We start from the raw sequence: 14,850 nt of genomic DNA, 5'->3' as shown, positions 1-14,850 counted from the left end.
TGGAGATGACATGACATGTGTACCTGGGCACAGGCCCTCCTGGCACAGAGCTGGTGCTTGGGATGTGGGTGTCTTCTTTTTCAGGCTTCCTGTCTAGCATGGGGACCAGAGACACTTCCTCAATCCAGTCTTCGAAATGGATGTGGTGGCCTGGAGTTGTCATCTACACATGGGCACAGCAATTCAGCATCTGGTGTCTGTGCCTTCTCTGGTCCACAGGGCCCTGTGCTCTGGGTCCACACTTTCCCCCTGTAGGTCCAGCTGCAGAACTCTCCCCGTGTCTCATCAATGCTGATGACATCGGCTCTGGAACAGTAAGACCCCTGGAGTAAGAGGCCTCCCAAGCCTGCGTTTCCTCTCCCCCTAGAATGTGCACCCTGTGCAGAAGCCCTGAGGTCTGAAGGTCCTTCTACTGATCTCTGCATGCACATTCATTCTCTCACCTTTTCTTCAGTCTGAGCCCTTCTCAGAACACCTGGTTCCTCCCCTCAGCCTTTCCAAATCCTCTCCTCCCACCTCCATTACATTTGAGCTCCTGCCTTCACTAACCCCTCTGGTTCATTGACACCCCTCTTTTCTAATTGCCCACATTTTTATTAACAGTTTTTACTATGCCTGAAGAACTTAACCAAATACTATTATATAGGCTTTGTTTCACACATGCTAGCTCTCTCTAACCCAGTTTTCTGTTCCTTAAGAGCCGGGGCTGATCTCTGAGATCTTTTTTATCCCCTTCTAGTGACTGAACAGTGCTGAGTAGGTAGTGGCATGCAAGGAGACTCCATGTTTGATGAGCCTCCCTTCCCAGGTCAGTGTCTTGCTTCCAGGACATTAGAAGTTCTGCTCTCTTGACGAAAAATGCCCTCTTTCTCCTTTTCTACCTGGTAACTTCCATTCATCGTTTGTGTCATTCATTTTCAATTCAAGTGACACATGCACTGTGTCCCCTTCCCCAGTCCCTACCCCTAGGTCCTCTGAGCAGAGTTATTATTTTGGTGCTGCATCTTTCTCCCCTAGTAATCTGGGATGTCTGTGAGAGCAGAGGCTGGATCTTCATCATCTCTGTATCCCAGAATTGTCCCTGTGCGGTGCCTGACCCAAGAGCCTGCAATAAATGCTAACTGAGCAAATGATTAAATGAACAAGTTCCAAGTCCAATATTTTAAAAGGAACTTGGCTTTGGTCTGAATCAGTTTCAAAACAGTAGTTGCAGGGTTTTGCTTTTCTAGAGAACTTCACTTACTGCCTCTTGGATTTTAAATGCTGCATTGCATCCTGGGTGGACCACTGCTATGCTCAGGGAGGATGGAATGCTGGTGCTATAACGCAGGGCAGCGACTGAAATAGCTTCCTATGTATCCTGTCTTCATAAATTCCTCCCTTACATCTTTCTCTCCCCCCTCCACTCACAGCAAGTCCCAGACCCTTCCTCCACTCCCCCAGCCTGAAGGACATTTATGAGGCTCATCACTGGGGAAGCATTTGAGGCCTGTTCCTGCCTCTCCCTTTGCTAGCATGAGAATCTCTGGTCCCCCTCCCTCACCCTCCCTCCTGGGCCAAGCTCAGATATCTCTTGCACTGTTTATGGGCCGTTGGGATTTTTCCAACAACTGAAATGAATCTGTGGGGCCCCACAGGTAGTGAAGCCCGTCTCGGGGCCATAAACCATGGCTGGGTCTTTCATCTGCAATTGCTTATGTCATAAACGAGTGGGAGGACCAGGCAAGGGGAAAGCAACAGCCCTGAACCATTCCAGATTTTTTTACAAGAAAGGGGAAAGAAAGGCCCTGAGAAACATGTTCAAACTTCGTGCCAAGCAAATTCATTTCACTCTGGTAAGCTGTACGTGGAGACAATCTCTGGACTTCCCCGCTAGGAGTCAGATTTATGCTGCGTTTGTGTCTAAATGGCCTCCAGGGATGCTGACATTTGTTGTCGGAGACAGTGAGTGGTGTTCCTTTCATCTCCGCTGAGGGGTGTCAGCTTAAATTATGAGGGATTGCTTGGCCTGCATCTGGGTGTGGGAGCCTCTGGCAACGGAGAAGGGCCGCCCCTCCCTCCACTCCCACATCTCTGCTGTTTGAAGATTTTTCTTCATCTTCTGCTCTCCAGTACTCCTGCTGGTTCTGGGAGAAATCTCCCTGCTCTTTTAGAACTTTCCTTTCTCTTGGACAAATCGATAAGGGTATATTTTAGGCACTGCCTATCTTCATGGAGAAGTTGGGGTCAGCGAGGCAGGCCTGCCCCTGCTGAGAGAGTAGCCAGGAGCCTCCATGGACATCCCAGGAGCAGCCTGGAAATTCCCCAAGAAAGTCAGAGGGCACAGCTGTGAACATAGCCCTTACAACACAGGGGACAGAAGCCAGGGGATGGTTAGTGATGGTCTGCATTCCCCTTGGCAGCCGGGTCATGGCCTCTGTCTGCACTTTGAGAGTGCCAAAAGGCCCCTCCATCCTTCCATCTTCAGAATCTCTCTCACTCAGAACTGCCAGGACACCTCAAATTCCACACTGGTGACTCTTTGGTTGGAGCATTTCCCGTTCAATGTGCAGATGTTATTGACTGTGGGAGGGAACATCAAACCATGCTAGTCATTGCCTCCTCAGTGTATCAGATCAGCAGTACTTCCTGCCCCTAGGATCAGTGCCTGAAAGAATGGGATACAGGATATGTAAGTTTTGATGGAGAATAGGAAGTCATGAGAGGTCTAGAGAGGGGTCAGTAAACTATAACATCCAGGCAAATCTGGCCTGGTGCCTGGTTTTGAAAAACAATTTTACTGGAGCACAGCCATGCCCATTCATATTGTCCGCGGCTCCTTTCCCCCTGCAATGGCAGAGTTGGGGAGTTTCAGTTGAGCCCGTAAGGCCTGCAAAGAGGAAAATATTTACACTCCGGCCTTTTACAAACAAAGTTTATAAGTGCCTGGTCTACAGAATGAAGTGCTTCTTGGAAGACAAAATGGGAGACCCAAGGAGACAGAGGAGAGAATGAGATATTGAATAGCAGAAAGGAGGAATCAGAGGCAGAAAATGCACAACAAAAAATGATAGAAACATTGAAAACAAATCTTAGTCTCATCCTCCACCCTCTTCCCCTCATCTCCTTTCTTCCCTTTCTCCTCCTCCTTCTTCTCCTTCCTCTTCTGAAAACAAATGTTTTCATCTCTCTCCTCTTATAGGGATGTGGAGAGAATGAATGAGCAGACACCTGTCGCGCCCTCTACATCCTGCAAAATGGGCACCAAGGGCTAGCCGAGGAGATGGTTCTTTCCCCCTCCTGTCTGTTCCATGAGGGAATAGCAGCTCTTGGGTAATGTGCATGCATCCCAGGCAAGGGAGAATACAATGGCAGCAGTAGGTGGAAACCAGGGGCCCTCAGCCATCCTGCTGGGGCGCTGAACAAACTTCAGAATTCACATCTTCCTTCTGGAACCAACCCCACCCCCTCTCCCTCTCTTTCTCTTCCTTCTCACAAGCTCTCATACACTCACGTTCCACAAAACCAACTCTCATTGTTGGCTAGGGTCATGTCTGCAAGGAGAAATGAACACGTGCATTGAAAAACCTTAATGCAGACTCCCATCAATATGTGACTATTATTAACAGAAAACGTGTCTTGGATCAAGAATACGTCTTTTATGTTGAAATAATAATAATGATAATTTTCTAAGTTCTAAACCCTTTCTAGACAGTGCTAAACCCTTTAGCTATACCATCTCATTTAATTCCAACAACACTGTTCTTTCGCTGATGAGAAAATTGAGTCCTGAGAATTTGTTCAAAATCACACATAACTGGCATAGCCAGAATTTAAATCTGAGTTTGTGTAACTCCAAAGTCCATGCTTGGGGATATGATACCACATTGCTTTCTTAAATTGTGTCATCATATATGAGCCATTCTTACAGGATCTAGCATTGTTTTAGACTTTAAATTTTCATTAGTTACGTTATCCTAGTTATCACTGTATCTTTGCATCAAACTATGTGAGGAATGGTGGTAAAAGAATCAGACTGACTCTGGAAGACATTTACAAATACCATTTTATGGACATAACTAGTTTGAGACATGATGATTCTGATGATAATACAATTGCATTTTAAAATATATTCTATGGGCCGGCCTTGTGGAATAGTGGTTAAGGTTTGGCATGCTCCACTTCAGTGGCCCGGGTTCAGAGGTTCAGATCTTTGGCGAGGACTTACACCACTCATCAGCCATGCTGTGGCAGCAACCCTCATATAAAGTGGAGGAAAACTGGCACAGATGTTAGCTCAGGACTAGTCTTCTTCCAGGAAAAAAAGAGGAGGATTGGCAACCAATGTTAGCTCAGAGCTGATCTTCCTCAGCAAAAAAAAAAAATTAGTTAATAAAATATATTCTATACTTTGGACCTTTCACTCATTTGTTCTAGACTTAGCCCCTTTTAGTCACCTGCCTTGTGGGAGATCTACACGGTCCTTGGGGTGGGGTGTCAGCCCCATTTCCTCAGAAATCTCACCAAGACATCACTGGTGCCAGAGGAGCATCCTTTTGACCCTAAGGAGTACATCAGCAAAGAGAATAATTGACCTAACTAAAGACTGGGCTTTTGGGAGGGTCTCTGAACAGCAGGATATAGGGCCTTATAAGGGTGAATCTGTGCAGTCAATGGCTTCCTTTTTTCTACCATTTCTCCTCTTTTGGGGCCTTCTGATTTCTCTGAGGCTTTTATTTCTTATGTGCATATTTCTTCCTTGCCATTTTGAAAACCTCCTTCTAGAAAGATCATAAAATCCCTTCAAACCAAGATATGACTGAGATCAGCTTACTGAATTACCTGCTGGAAAGAGCAGCAGTCAGAGTTGGGGATGCCAGAGTAGCCACTCCTTGTCATGAAGATTCTTCTTCTTTAATCTCTTGGATTTTCTTTTTTTATAGGGAATGATTCGTCCTGAGCTAACATCTATTGTCCATATTCTTTTTTTTTCTTTCTCCCCAGAGCCCCAAGCATGGTGGTAAATCCTAGCTGTAAGTCCTTGTTAGTTCTTCTATTTGAGCCACTGCCACAGCATGGCAGCTGACAGATGGGTGGTGTGGTTCTGCCACTGGGAAGCGAACCCAGGCCGCCAAGGCAGTGAGAGAGCTGAATTTTAACCACTAGGCCATCAGGACTGGCTTGTGGGTTTTTTCATTTGTACTGTCAAGGGCAGTGAGGCAGAAGGGGAAAGACATCCTTTCCACAACATCTATTTAGAGCCTCCTATGTATCAGGAATCGGGACTGGAGCTGGGGAAGCCCTCGGGACAAAGTTTTCCACTGGAGGCACGAGGCCAGCTGAGCTCCGTGAGGACCCAGAGAGAAATGAAGTTCTTGTTAGAGTAATCTGGGCACACAACCTCCTAAGGCTTTTAATCTGAATGTGGAATTTTAACCTGAATATGGAAAGAAGTGTCTCCCACACAATGTTTCCCAGAGCCTGGAAGCATCTTCTCAGAAGCGTGAAGTCTGCAGGATGCGAGAGGCAGCCTGGGAAAAAATGCCATGTATGTGGGAGGGTTTATGTCCTTTAAAAGTTACCCCTTGTATTGCTCACTCTTAGAGTTGGAGAAATTCACATAAATAAATAAATACAGTTACTTTAATAGAGAATTATTTATTTTATAGACAAGCAATTTTGACTAACTCCCTATGTTATCTGTCTATGCTGGTCCTCTGTGGCCTTTTCAACGGTAATATTTTCTACTTCCTGGAGGTGGCTAGAATTTCAGACATGTCTAGGAAGTAACACACAAATTCTCCAGTCTAGACTTGAATTAAGAACCACCCCTTACTGGGCATTTATTGTATGCCAGGAAGCATTCTGAGTGCCTTATTGGTATAAGCTCCTTAAATCCTGCCGACAACCTCAGTGAAGTAGCTTCTCTTATATCTCAATTTGGCAGATGAGGATGTTGAATCACAGGGAGTTATCTAACTTGTCCAAAGTCACACAGTGAGTAAACGTGGAGCTAGGACATCATCTTGTGAGAAAGTCCTGAGCTGTAGTGGTGGACTTTCTGGTTCTTGTCTCTGGATGTTAGAAGTCATTTTCTTCACTGCTTGCTGGAGGCCTTCAAATCAGTACTGCACAGGTTATTGCACTCATGTGCAAAGCCGTCCTGGGAATGTGCACCGAAGGGCCTGTTGGGGAATAACATACAGCTCCAGGAAGTGGCTTTGAGGGACTCAACACATTGTTTTCTGCTTCTGTTAGGCAAAAGTGATGATGAAGAAAGTCTTTGCAAGTCAGCCCATGGGACAGGGAAAGGAGCTGCTGAGGATGGCAAAGACCACAAGCGCCCCAAACGTCCCAGAACCATCTTGACAACCCAACAGAGGAGAGCATTCAAGGCCTCGTTTGAAGTATCCTCCAAACCGTGCAGAAAGGTACAGAAGGAAAGAAGCGGGGAAAGGGGACCAGGCCCAACTTCCCTCTGTGCATTCATTCCATCCTCCACTGGGTATCAATGGGAACCTGGGGGTTAGGGCTGTGTGTTGTGGGTGTGGGAGGCTGTTCAGACAGAGTTTGTGCAGGTGACCTTGAACCCCACTGGAAACTCCAGGGATCATGGAAGCTGTGGCCAGGGATATAGTAGAATATCCCTATGCTTCTGTCCATACATAGCCACTCCAATTGGCTGCTTGCTCACACCTTTCCTTCATGGAGAACAATGGGAAGAAGAAGAATAACAGGTATCAGTTGGGGTATAGACTGAGATGCTGTAACAAAGAGAATAAAAATGTAGTGGCTTGTAGTATGCATTCTTTTTTGGTCTAGTTTATTCTGCTTGGGGTGGTGATTTTAGCATTCATCCATGTTGTAGTTCATCCATTTTTGCTGTTGAATGGTATTCCACGGTATGGATGTGCCATGGTTCGTTTGTCTATTCACCTGCTGATGGGAGTTTGGGTTGTTTCCAGTTTGGGGCAGTTACAGATAGGACTGCTATGGACATTCATGTAAAAAAGAATGCAGTGACTTAATGAGATAGGAGTTTATTTCTTTCTTATGTCACCCTCCAGAGGTGAGCAATCCAAGACTGGCGGGGCAGCTCTCTCATCCATCACATGGATCCAAGGGGCTGCTCCAATTGTTACCATTTTTTCCAGCCACCATGGTGGAGAAAGAGGAAGCGGAGGGCAATGGCTGCTTTTTTAAGGATATACCCAGGGTCTGTTTACATCACTTCCGGTCACATGTGCTGGCTAAAATTTAATCCCTTGGTTGCACCTCTTCCAAGGGCCTGGGAAATGAGTCTATCTGGGTGACCGCATGCCTTGCTAAAACTTGGGGATTCAATTACTAACAGGAGGATGGAGAGAATGGATACTGTGGACAGTCAGCCGTCTCTGCCACAAATAGCTGCATCCATTGATTAAGTACCTGCCATTTATTGACTGCCTGCCGCATGCTGGGTACAGTCATTTATACAATAAAAATAATTGAAATTCTTGGAAGAAATAAATTTTAAAAATTTTATTATTGTTTTTCCTGTATCCCTATCTGTATTAGCTTTTGCCGAAACAACAAAATCCTAGGGGCTCCCGGCAAACATTGGTTCCCTGCTCCTAGGCTGTGGGTTGGCTGTGGCCCAACTGGGCTCAGGTTCTGGCCTGCTCCACCTGTGTATCGTTCGAGGGTCCAGGCTGAAGGAGCAGCAGCCACCTGGGGCACACTGTTCTCATGAGGATGGCGGAAGGCAAGAGGCCAAGTCATACTGGGCAAGCCCATTGAAAGGCTTTCCTTGGATATCACACACATCGCATCCACTCACACTCCATGGGCCAAAGCAAGGCACGTGGCTAAGCCCAGTGTGAGTGCATGAGTGAAGCAGACAACCACTCCCACCCTCCCCACCCCTCGCACCCAGTGGGCGGGGGAGGGAAGGGTGGATTTTTGCTGCACAGTAATGCAGTCCACCAGCACTTCTGCCCTTTGGAAGCATTCACCTGCAGAATCTTCCTTTGCCCGCCCTTGCTGCTCTCTAGGCCCCAGGGCAGGTGCTGGTAGAAAGTGAAACAGCCTCAAAGTAGGCTTACACAGGACAAATTATCATCTCCCTCATTTATTTACTTATCCGACATGTACTAAACTCCCAGCCTCTGTATGGCCTGTGCCCAGTGCTTGTCCCTGGGCAGCCTCCAGGCCACCAGTGGGGAAGAGATGGGTGCACACAGAACTAATACCCAGGAGGAAGCTCTGAGGATCATAACAGGGGGCAGCTGGGAGCTGAGGGAAGGGAAAGGTCACCTCTGTCTGGGGAATCAGGCAAGGCTTTGTGGAACAGGTGGCTTTTGAGCTGGGCCTCTGATGGATGGATAGGGTTTCAGCAGGTGGAGGTGGGGCCCCAGGGCACACTGCTATTTTAGTTGGCTTAGCAGAAGGATGTATTTTAAAAATCTGGTCTAATCATCCCACTTCTCCTAAGCCTCAGCCCAAGTGGCGTGATAAAGGGGAAGTACTTCCCGAGGCCTCCAGTTTGCTCAGGCTGTGTGTTTATTCAAAGAGCCCCTTCGAGCCCATCTCCTCCCCACAATCTAACCATGAGGGCACAGTGTCTCTCAGACCCACTCTTGAGAAGTCTCTGCTCCTTGCCTCTTCCCTCCTGGCCACCTTGCCAGCCCCTCACCCTGTGCCTGTATGGAGAGCGGATGTTTAAATACATGTCTTCATTACATGGTCCCAGTTGTCCTGTCTCTGCACAACCCCAGTGCATCTGCCTGCATTAGAGCTGTCTGCCTTCCTCTGCTGGATTCCAGATGGCTCTTGTCCTATTCTCTTTGGGCAGGGCTCACTCAGTGAATATGAATATTCATGAAACGCCCAAAGTCATCTAGAACTATGAGGGACAACACTGAAAATTGAGGTCAATGAATTTAGACCTCAAGGAGAAGAACAAGAGGGAACCATTTGTTTTTGCAAAGTGATTTTCCCCCTCAGTTCTCCTTAAGTAGGTTAATGCATATGTATGGGGTACAGCTAAAGCACACCAATAGATTTTGCTGGTGTTTAAGAACCATTTGAAGGCGTAATTTCCAGAGTAAGAGAAACCCAGAAACACCTCTTGGAATGAACATCGAAATGAACGATTATTCCTCTCTCTGTTTACCTGGCGAAGGACCCTCTCTCCCCTTGAAAGGAAGTGATGTTCTTGTGTTGGGCTTATGCTAGCCAGCACCTAAATAAGATGGGGCCTGTTGGCGTCCCTGTGCACTGCACAGGAAACGTTCTGCCTCCTACTCTGAGATGCCAATGTTTCTGTGTTCCTAATGTTCCATGTTTTCAAGGTGAGGGAGACTTTGGCTGCAGAGACGGGGCTGAGCGTCCGTGTGGTCCAGGTGTGGTTCCAGAACCAGAGAGCTAAGGTAATCTGCTTCTTACTTCGGTCTGTCTCTGTGGGGCTGGTTTCCTGAAATAATAGCAGCAGGACATTGTACTTGCTGACAGGGTTTCTAACCTGAGCTCATTAGATAGAGTAGTTCTCTTGATTCAAAATTCTCTTAACAATAGTCATTCCAGTCACAGCAACCTGCAGAAGGGGAGAGACAGGGCATTTGTTTTAGTGCAATGGCTTTTATTTTCCTAGTGGCCATGACTGTGAATCTGGCTGGCCATCTGCATGAATAAATGTTTTTCTGTATCTTGGTTAAAACAGGTTCTTTAATTCATATTTATTTAACCCAGATACCAAATTCTTCTAAAACTTCAAGGATAGACCTACCTAGCACACACATGACTGGTGTACATCAACATTATGGCACGGTGGAATGAATGCCTTTACTTATCTCTCCTGTGCCCCACCCCCCAGATAGGCCCAAACCATCGTATTGTCCTCTGGATCCTACCAAGGTCGGTATTCCCCTGCCATGGTCTTTTATTTATTTTAGACCTTTTACTGGTTTATTTTCCTACCCCTAAAAATGCATGTATCCTGTAGCCCATTTTTCTAGGACCCTGCTCTTCAGTGGGTGATAAATTAATCTCTCATTATCTGATAAGGTAGCATTTCCCTAAGTGAATTCCTCAGTACAGGGTTGTTGATGTGTATTCCTTCCTGAAAGGACTCTGTGGTTCAATAGATTTGAGAGGCCCTGTAACCTGTGGATTCGTAAAGCAGAGGAGTTTGAAGCTCTGAGAAATCTTTCAGTAAAGAAATTTTTGTGTTAAACCCAGTGTTTTCTCCACATATACATATATCCACACATATATTCAAAATTATTAAAAATTAATGTTCTGAGAGAACCCTAATGTTCTACAGAATGCAGTTTGAGAAAGATTGGGTTAAAATTTTCCTTCCAGGAAGTGTGTGTGTTAACGGTGCTTTGGGAGACTAGAGCATGAATCTCCTGGTTGGCGTCTCAAACACAAGGGCAGCAGTTAGGAGAGTGGATGGGGAACAGCCTCATGGCTCGTCCCAGATCACCCTGTCAGCAGCCCCTTGCTGCATATCTAAGCTGGGCTGCAGACCCCACATCCCCACACTGATACCTCACATAAAACTGTCACAACATAAGCAGCAAGTTTTATTTGCTGAGAGGAAATCCCTGCTCTTGCTAAGGCAAGCCGTGTGGTCGCTTCCCGGCCAGCTGTCTTTCCGCTGCTGTGAAGTAAAAAGCCCTCAGCTGCGAGGCATCCAACTTAAGGTGCTGTTCCTCAAGCCCAGCTCCTTTACTGAGTAAAAACTGGGGAAACGGTCCTTCCATTGTACTCGCAAGCCCTTTTCCCCTTGGCGGGAAGCTGTGGCAGGTCACCTGACTTCTAATCCTCTCGTCCTCTCCTCATCAGATGAAGAAGTTGGCCCGGCGGCAGCAGCAACAGCAGCAAGATCAGCAGAACACCCAGAGGCTGAATTCCGGTGAGCTGGCAGCTCCTCCCACCCGTCCTTGCGGGAGTCCAGGCCTCTCCTGCCAGAGGTCACCAACCACCCAGCCCCTTGACTGACATTTCTGGGCTCCAGGAAGCCCAGCCCACACCCACTAGGGAGATGGGATCTTCCAGTGAGGACTGAGCCCTGAGGAACAGTGAGAGGGTTGAGGGCACTGAGCTGCAGGCCCAGAACTGCTGATGGGAGGTGGCACTAACCTTATCTAAAGCCCCCTCGCCCTGACGCTGCCACCGTGTCAGGACTGGGTCAGGACCACCTACAGAGTGAGAGACCTGCCCAGTTTTTCATCCTGCCTGGTCCCCCTCCTTCCAGGAGAATCAATTTAACAGAAGACAACTCTGTGACTTTACTTCTTTCCAAAATAACGTGAAATGATAAAAATAAGGATAGTAAAATAATTATCCCCTCCTTTGTTGAGCACTTCTGTAGTTCCCAAGGTCACTCACCCCTGCGGACCTGACTCTTCCAGCCACCCCGCCCCAGGTGAGCGGAGAAGTTTCCAGCATCCCCATCTCACAGATGAGCAGACAGAGGCTCTGCAAGACTCACTGTGGTGCTAGATGAGTAAGGGGTGGACCTGGGACTGGAACCCATCTCTCTGATTCTAAGCTCCACTGGCCATGCTGCCTCACCTTACCCCTACCTGCACGCACCTTCATGTGTCGTTGTTTTTAATAGGGGTGGTGTGAGGATTGGAGAGGGGGTGAAGACGGTTAGGTTGTGGGAGCCTTCAAGGAAGTTAAAAAGAAAAAAATCAAGAGTAACTCTGTTAGAACAATGTCATTCTTAAAGGGATATGCCCCCAACTCAGGCGTCCAGCAGAATTCCCTGAACATTCGGTCGGTCTGTGCCCCAGAGCAGGCATTCTCACACTTGGATGTGAACATAAATCACCTGGCATTCGGTAAACTACAGATTCGGGTTCTTAAGGTCTGGGTGGGCCCTGCAAGTCTGCATTTTTAACTAATTCCCCTTGCTGCTGGTCTGTGGACCACACTTTGAAGGCTGTGGAATGTGACATCGGTTCTCAGGCCCCTAAACAAAGCCCCTTGTCCTTGCTTGGACTCTGCCTTGGGCTTGACACCTGGGCTAGGCTCAATCTAGAATTGGACTCTTGCAGCAAAGAGTTCCCTTAGTTTTTTACTTTCTAGGCCAAACAGTATCTTAACAGCAGGATAGATGCTCAGGGAGAAAAGTGAAACAGAGATGTGGGTGCTGGGGAAGGGTGGAGCTGCAAGCTGGTCAGGAGACCTGAATTCTGCCCCAGCTTCACCCCCAGTGCTGTTTGATCTGGGACCAGCCTATCCGTCTCTTTGTACCTCAGGCTATGTATGCCTAGGGTGGGGTGATAAGGCCTGCCAGCCCTATGGCACAGGGCCCCTGTGAAGTTCAGAGAGGTCACAGATATGAGAGGGCTTTAGGAAGAACCATGCATGTTGACTCCATATAGGCCAACACACTCAAAGGGACAAGAGTGCATCAAGGCATTATGAGAACACAAACTCATAGTGCTTGGGACTTTGAAAAATTCTAAGGGCACCTCCTAGGGTCAACTTAAGAAAGCAGAGCCTGGTAGAAAATAGAGTCTCTGGGAGTTAAAGGAAATGTGTTTGGAGAACCACAAAGACGTGGAGGCGGGAACTGAGTCCTCTTTTTCTCATAAAATTCTGCACACACACATAGCAAGTTGTAGTTCTAAAGCACACATGGAGTGCGCATGAAGTCTCATGGAGACTTCATATCAGTTCCCTGAGGTTGTCCGGGCCAGTGTTGTGATTCCCACTTGACTGATGGGCTCTGAGTAGCGTAATGCTGGAAAGAGCTTTAGATCATGCCCTTCGGTGGCTGTCAAACGCCTTTGTTTTAATGATATATTTCAAGGAAGCTCTCCAAGGCAACTGCCCGCCCCATCCCTATCCTTGCTAGGGCACAAGCTGGGACCCACTGACGCCACCTCATCCTCTTCCATTCTAAAAATGAGGAAACCAAGACTCAGGAAGTAAAATGATCTCACCGTGGTCACACAGATTGTGTGGTCACCAACCTCAAGGATGGCCCTCCGTGATTCTTGCCACCTGGTGTTCACACCCTTGTGTAGTCCCCTCTGACACTGAATAGGCTGACCTGGGATGTGACTTCCAAAACTAGGTCATAAAGCGTGGTGATTTCTGCCTTACGCTCTCTTGGAGAAGCTCTGGGGAAGCTGGCTGCCATGTTGTGAGGACCCTTAAGCAGCCCTGTGGAGAAGTCCATGTGTAGGGGCAATGGTGGGCTCTCGGATCCAGCACATCCCACTCCAAGTCCAGGGCTCCCTGCATTCCACTCACCTGCCCCTCTCCCTCTCTTTTCTTTATGGAGCAGTAGCAAAGGCCACTGCTGGGAAGGGACACATGGAAGGGAGGATGTGAAGTTTAGAACGTGTTCTGTGGCCCTCTCCCGCAGCGGGGGATGCTGGGCTGCATGTGGAGAATGATTTGCCTTCTTCTTTGGCCCACAGGTCAGACAAATGGTGGTGGGAGTGCTGGGATGGAAGGGATCATGAACCCCTACACGGCTCTGCCCACCCCACAGCAGCTCCTGGCCATTGAGCAGAGTGTCTACAGCTCAGATCCCTTCCGACAGGGTCTCACCCCTCCCCAGATGCCTGGAGACCACATGCACCCCTATGGTAAGAGCAACTCAAGACCCACAGGGACCTCTCACAACTTGCTTGTGTGAGTTTCTCATTGCCTTCCAAACATACCTATGCAGTGGATGCTCACTGAAGCTGCAAAGCAGAATAAGTGCTCCATAAAAAGCTGCTAGAAACACCTAACCAATGACTATGGAAGAAAGACCAACACACAGAGTCATCAGTGATGTTTTCATATATTCTTCTTTCAAAGCTTCTTATTTGTTAGTTTTAAATAGGAGGTTTGTGCTTTCATTGTAGACCTGTTTGTTGTGACTGAATTTCCAAAGTCTTTCATTTCATGCCAGGTATCACACTTCCATGTTTGTAAGCAATATTTGCAGTGATATAGACAGAAGGCCTTAATTAAGCAAACTTTTGCATAAAGAAAGAAAATATATAAGAGCACAAAAAAAAGTGTTCTAATTGGACTATCCTATCATGGATACTAGTAGGTGCTCTAATGTAATTCCTAAAACAGAAACTGACTTGTGAAGTGAAAAGCACCCTCGATCCCCCTCCACCTCACCCCTCCTTAGGTTGCTTCGGCTGCTGGGTATGTGGATAGCTGGGGACTGGGCATCCTGATGGGATGGGCAAGTTCCGGAGTGGAGGGCTGAAGTTCCATCTCAGGGCCAAATATAGGGCACCACGCTTTTATACAAAGAAAGTGAGCAGCCTGTGTAATGCATTCGTCCATACTGTGCAATCTGCAATAAATAATCCTGAGAGCTAAAAATAAAGTTTTATTCAGCAAGGGTTCAAAACATTAGTATCAGAGACACATGCCTCAGCTCACAGATTTTGTCAAGCAACTTCTTTTTCACCTTCATTTAAAAAAATTCTATTTATTATTAAAATCACCCCTATTTTCCCATGTGATGCATTCAGCAAATGTTGATTAAGATCTGGCCCTTTGCAGAGACTTCATTGACGAAGCTCCTTCATTCACACACACGTAGATATACAGTGCACGCTCCAGTGATGACCATACTCTGCTTCTTTAGAAGACACGTGTTAACATCTGTACTGTCTTCACATGACAGCTCAGAGGAAACAGGACAAATGACTTTTTTGCAAATTTTTAAATTTTTAAAGTCCTAGGGGTCTTGTTACATAAAGGATTCCTATGATGAATCCTTTAGTAAAATGAATAATTAAAGCCACATGACAAGTTTTATAAACTCCACTGTCTCCTCTCCCATTTATTTGAAGTGGAGATAAAATGCATGTGCCTCTAGGTTCTGGTCACAGCGGTCTCCCAGCTGTT

General features: G+C 47.0%; 1 protein-coding gene across 1 annotated transcript in view; it reads left to right on the top strand.

The window, feature by feature from the left end:
• The window catches only part of LMX1A (LIM homeobox transcription factor 1 alpha), a 151,016-nt gene that overhangs the window by 135,370 nt on the left and 796 nt on the right, over positions 1-14,850 (top strand). The window contains exons 4-7 of the mRNA XM_046684130.1: positions 6,238-6,410; positions 9,312-9,389; positions 10,810-10,879; positions 13,407-13,577. Coding sequence (XP_046540086.1) covers positions 6,238-6,410; positions 9,312-9,389; positions 10,810-10,879; positions 13,407-13,577 — 492 coding nt within the window. The remainder of the gene's footprint in view (positions 1-6,237; positions 6,411-9,311; positions 9,390-10,809; positions 10,880-13,406; positions 13,578-14,850) is intronic.

This window comes from Equus quagga, chromosome 13 (assembly GCF_021613505.1).
Source record: "Equus quagga isolate Etosha38 chromosome 13, UCLA_HA_Equagga_1.0, whole genome shotgun sequence".
In the NCBI taxonomy this organism is placed as follows: domain Eukaryota; kingdom Metazoa; phylum Chordata; class Mammalia; order Perissodactyla; family Equidae; genus Equus; species Equus quagga.
Note: the sequence above shows the minus strand (reverse complement) of the source record. Positions and strands in the feature narration are given on the sequence as shown.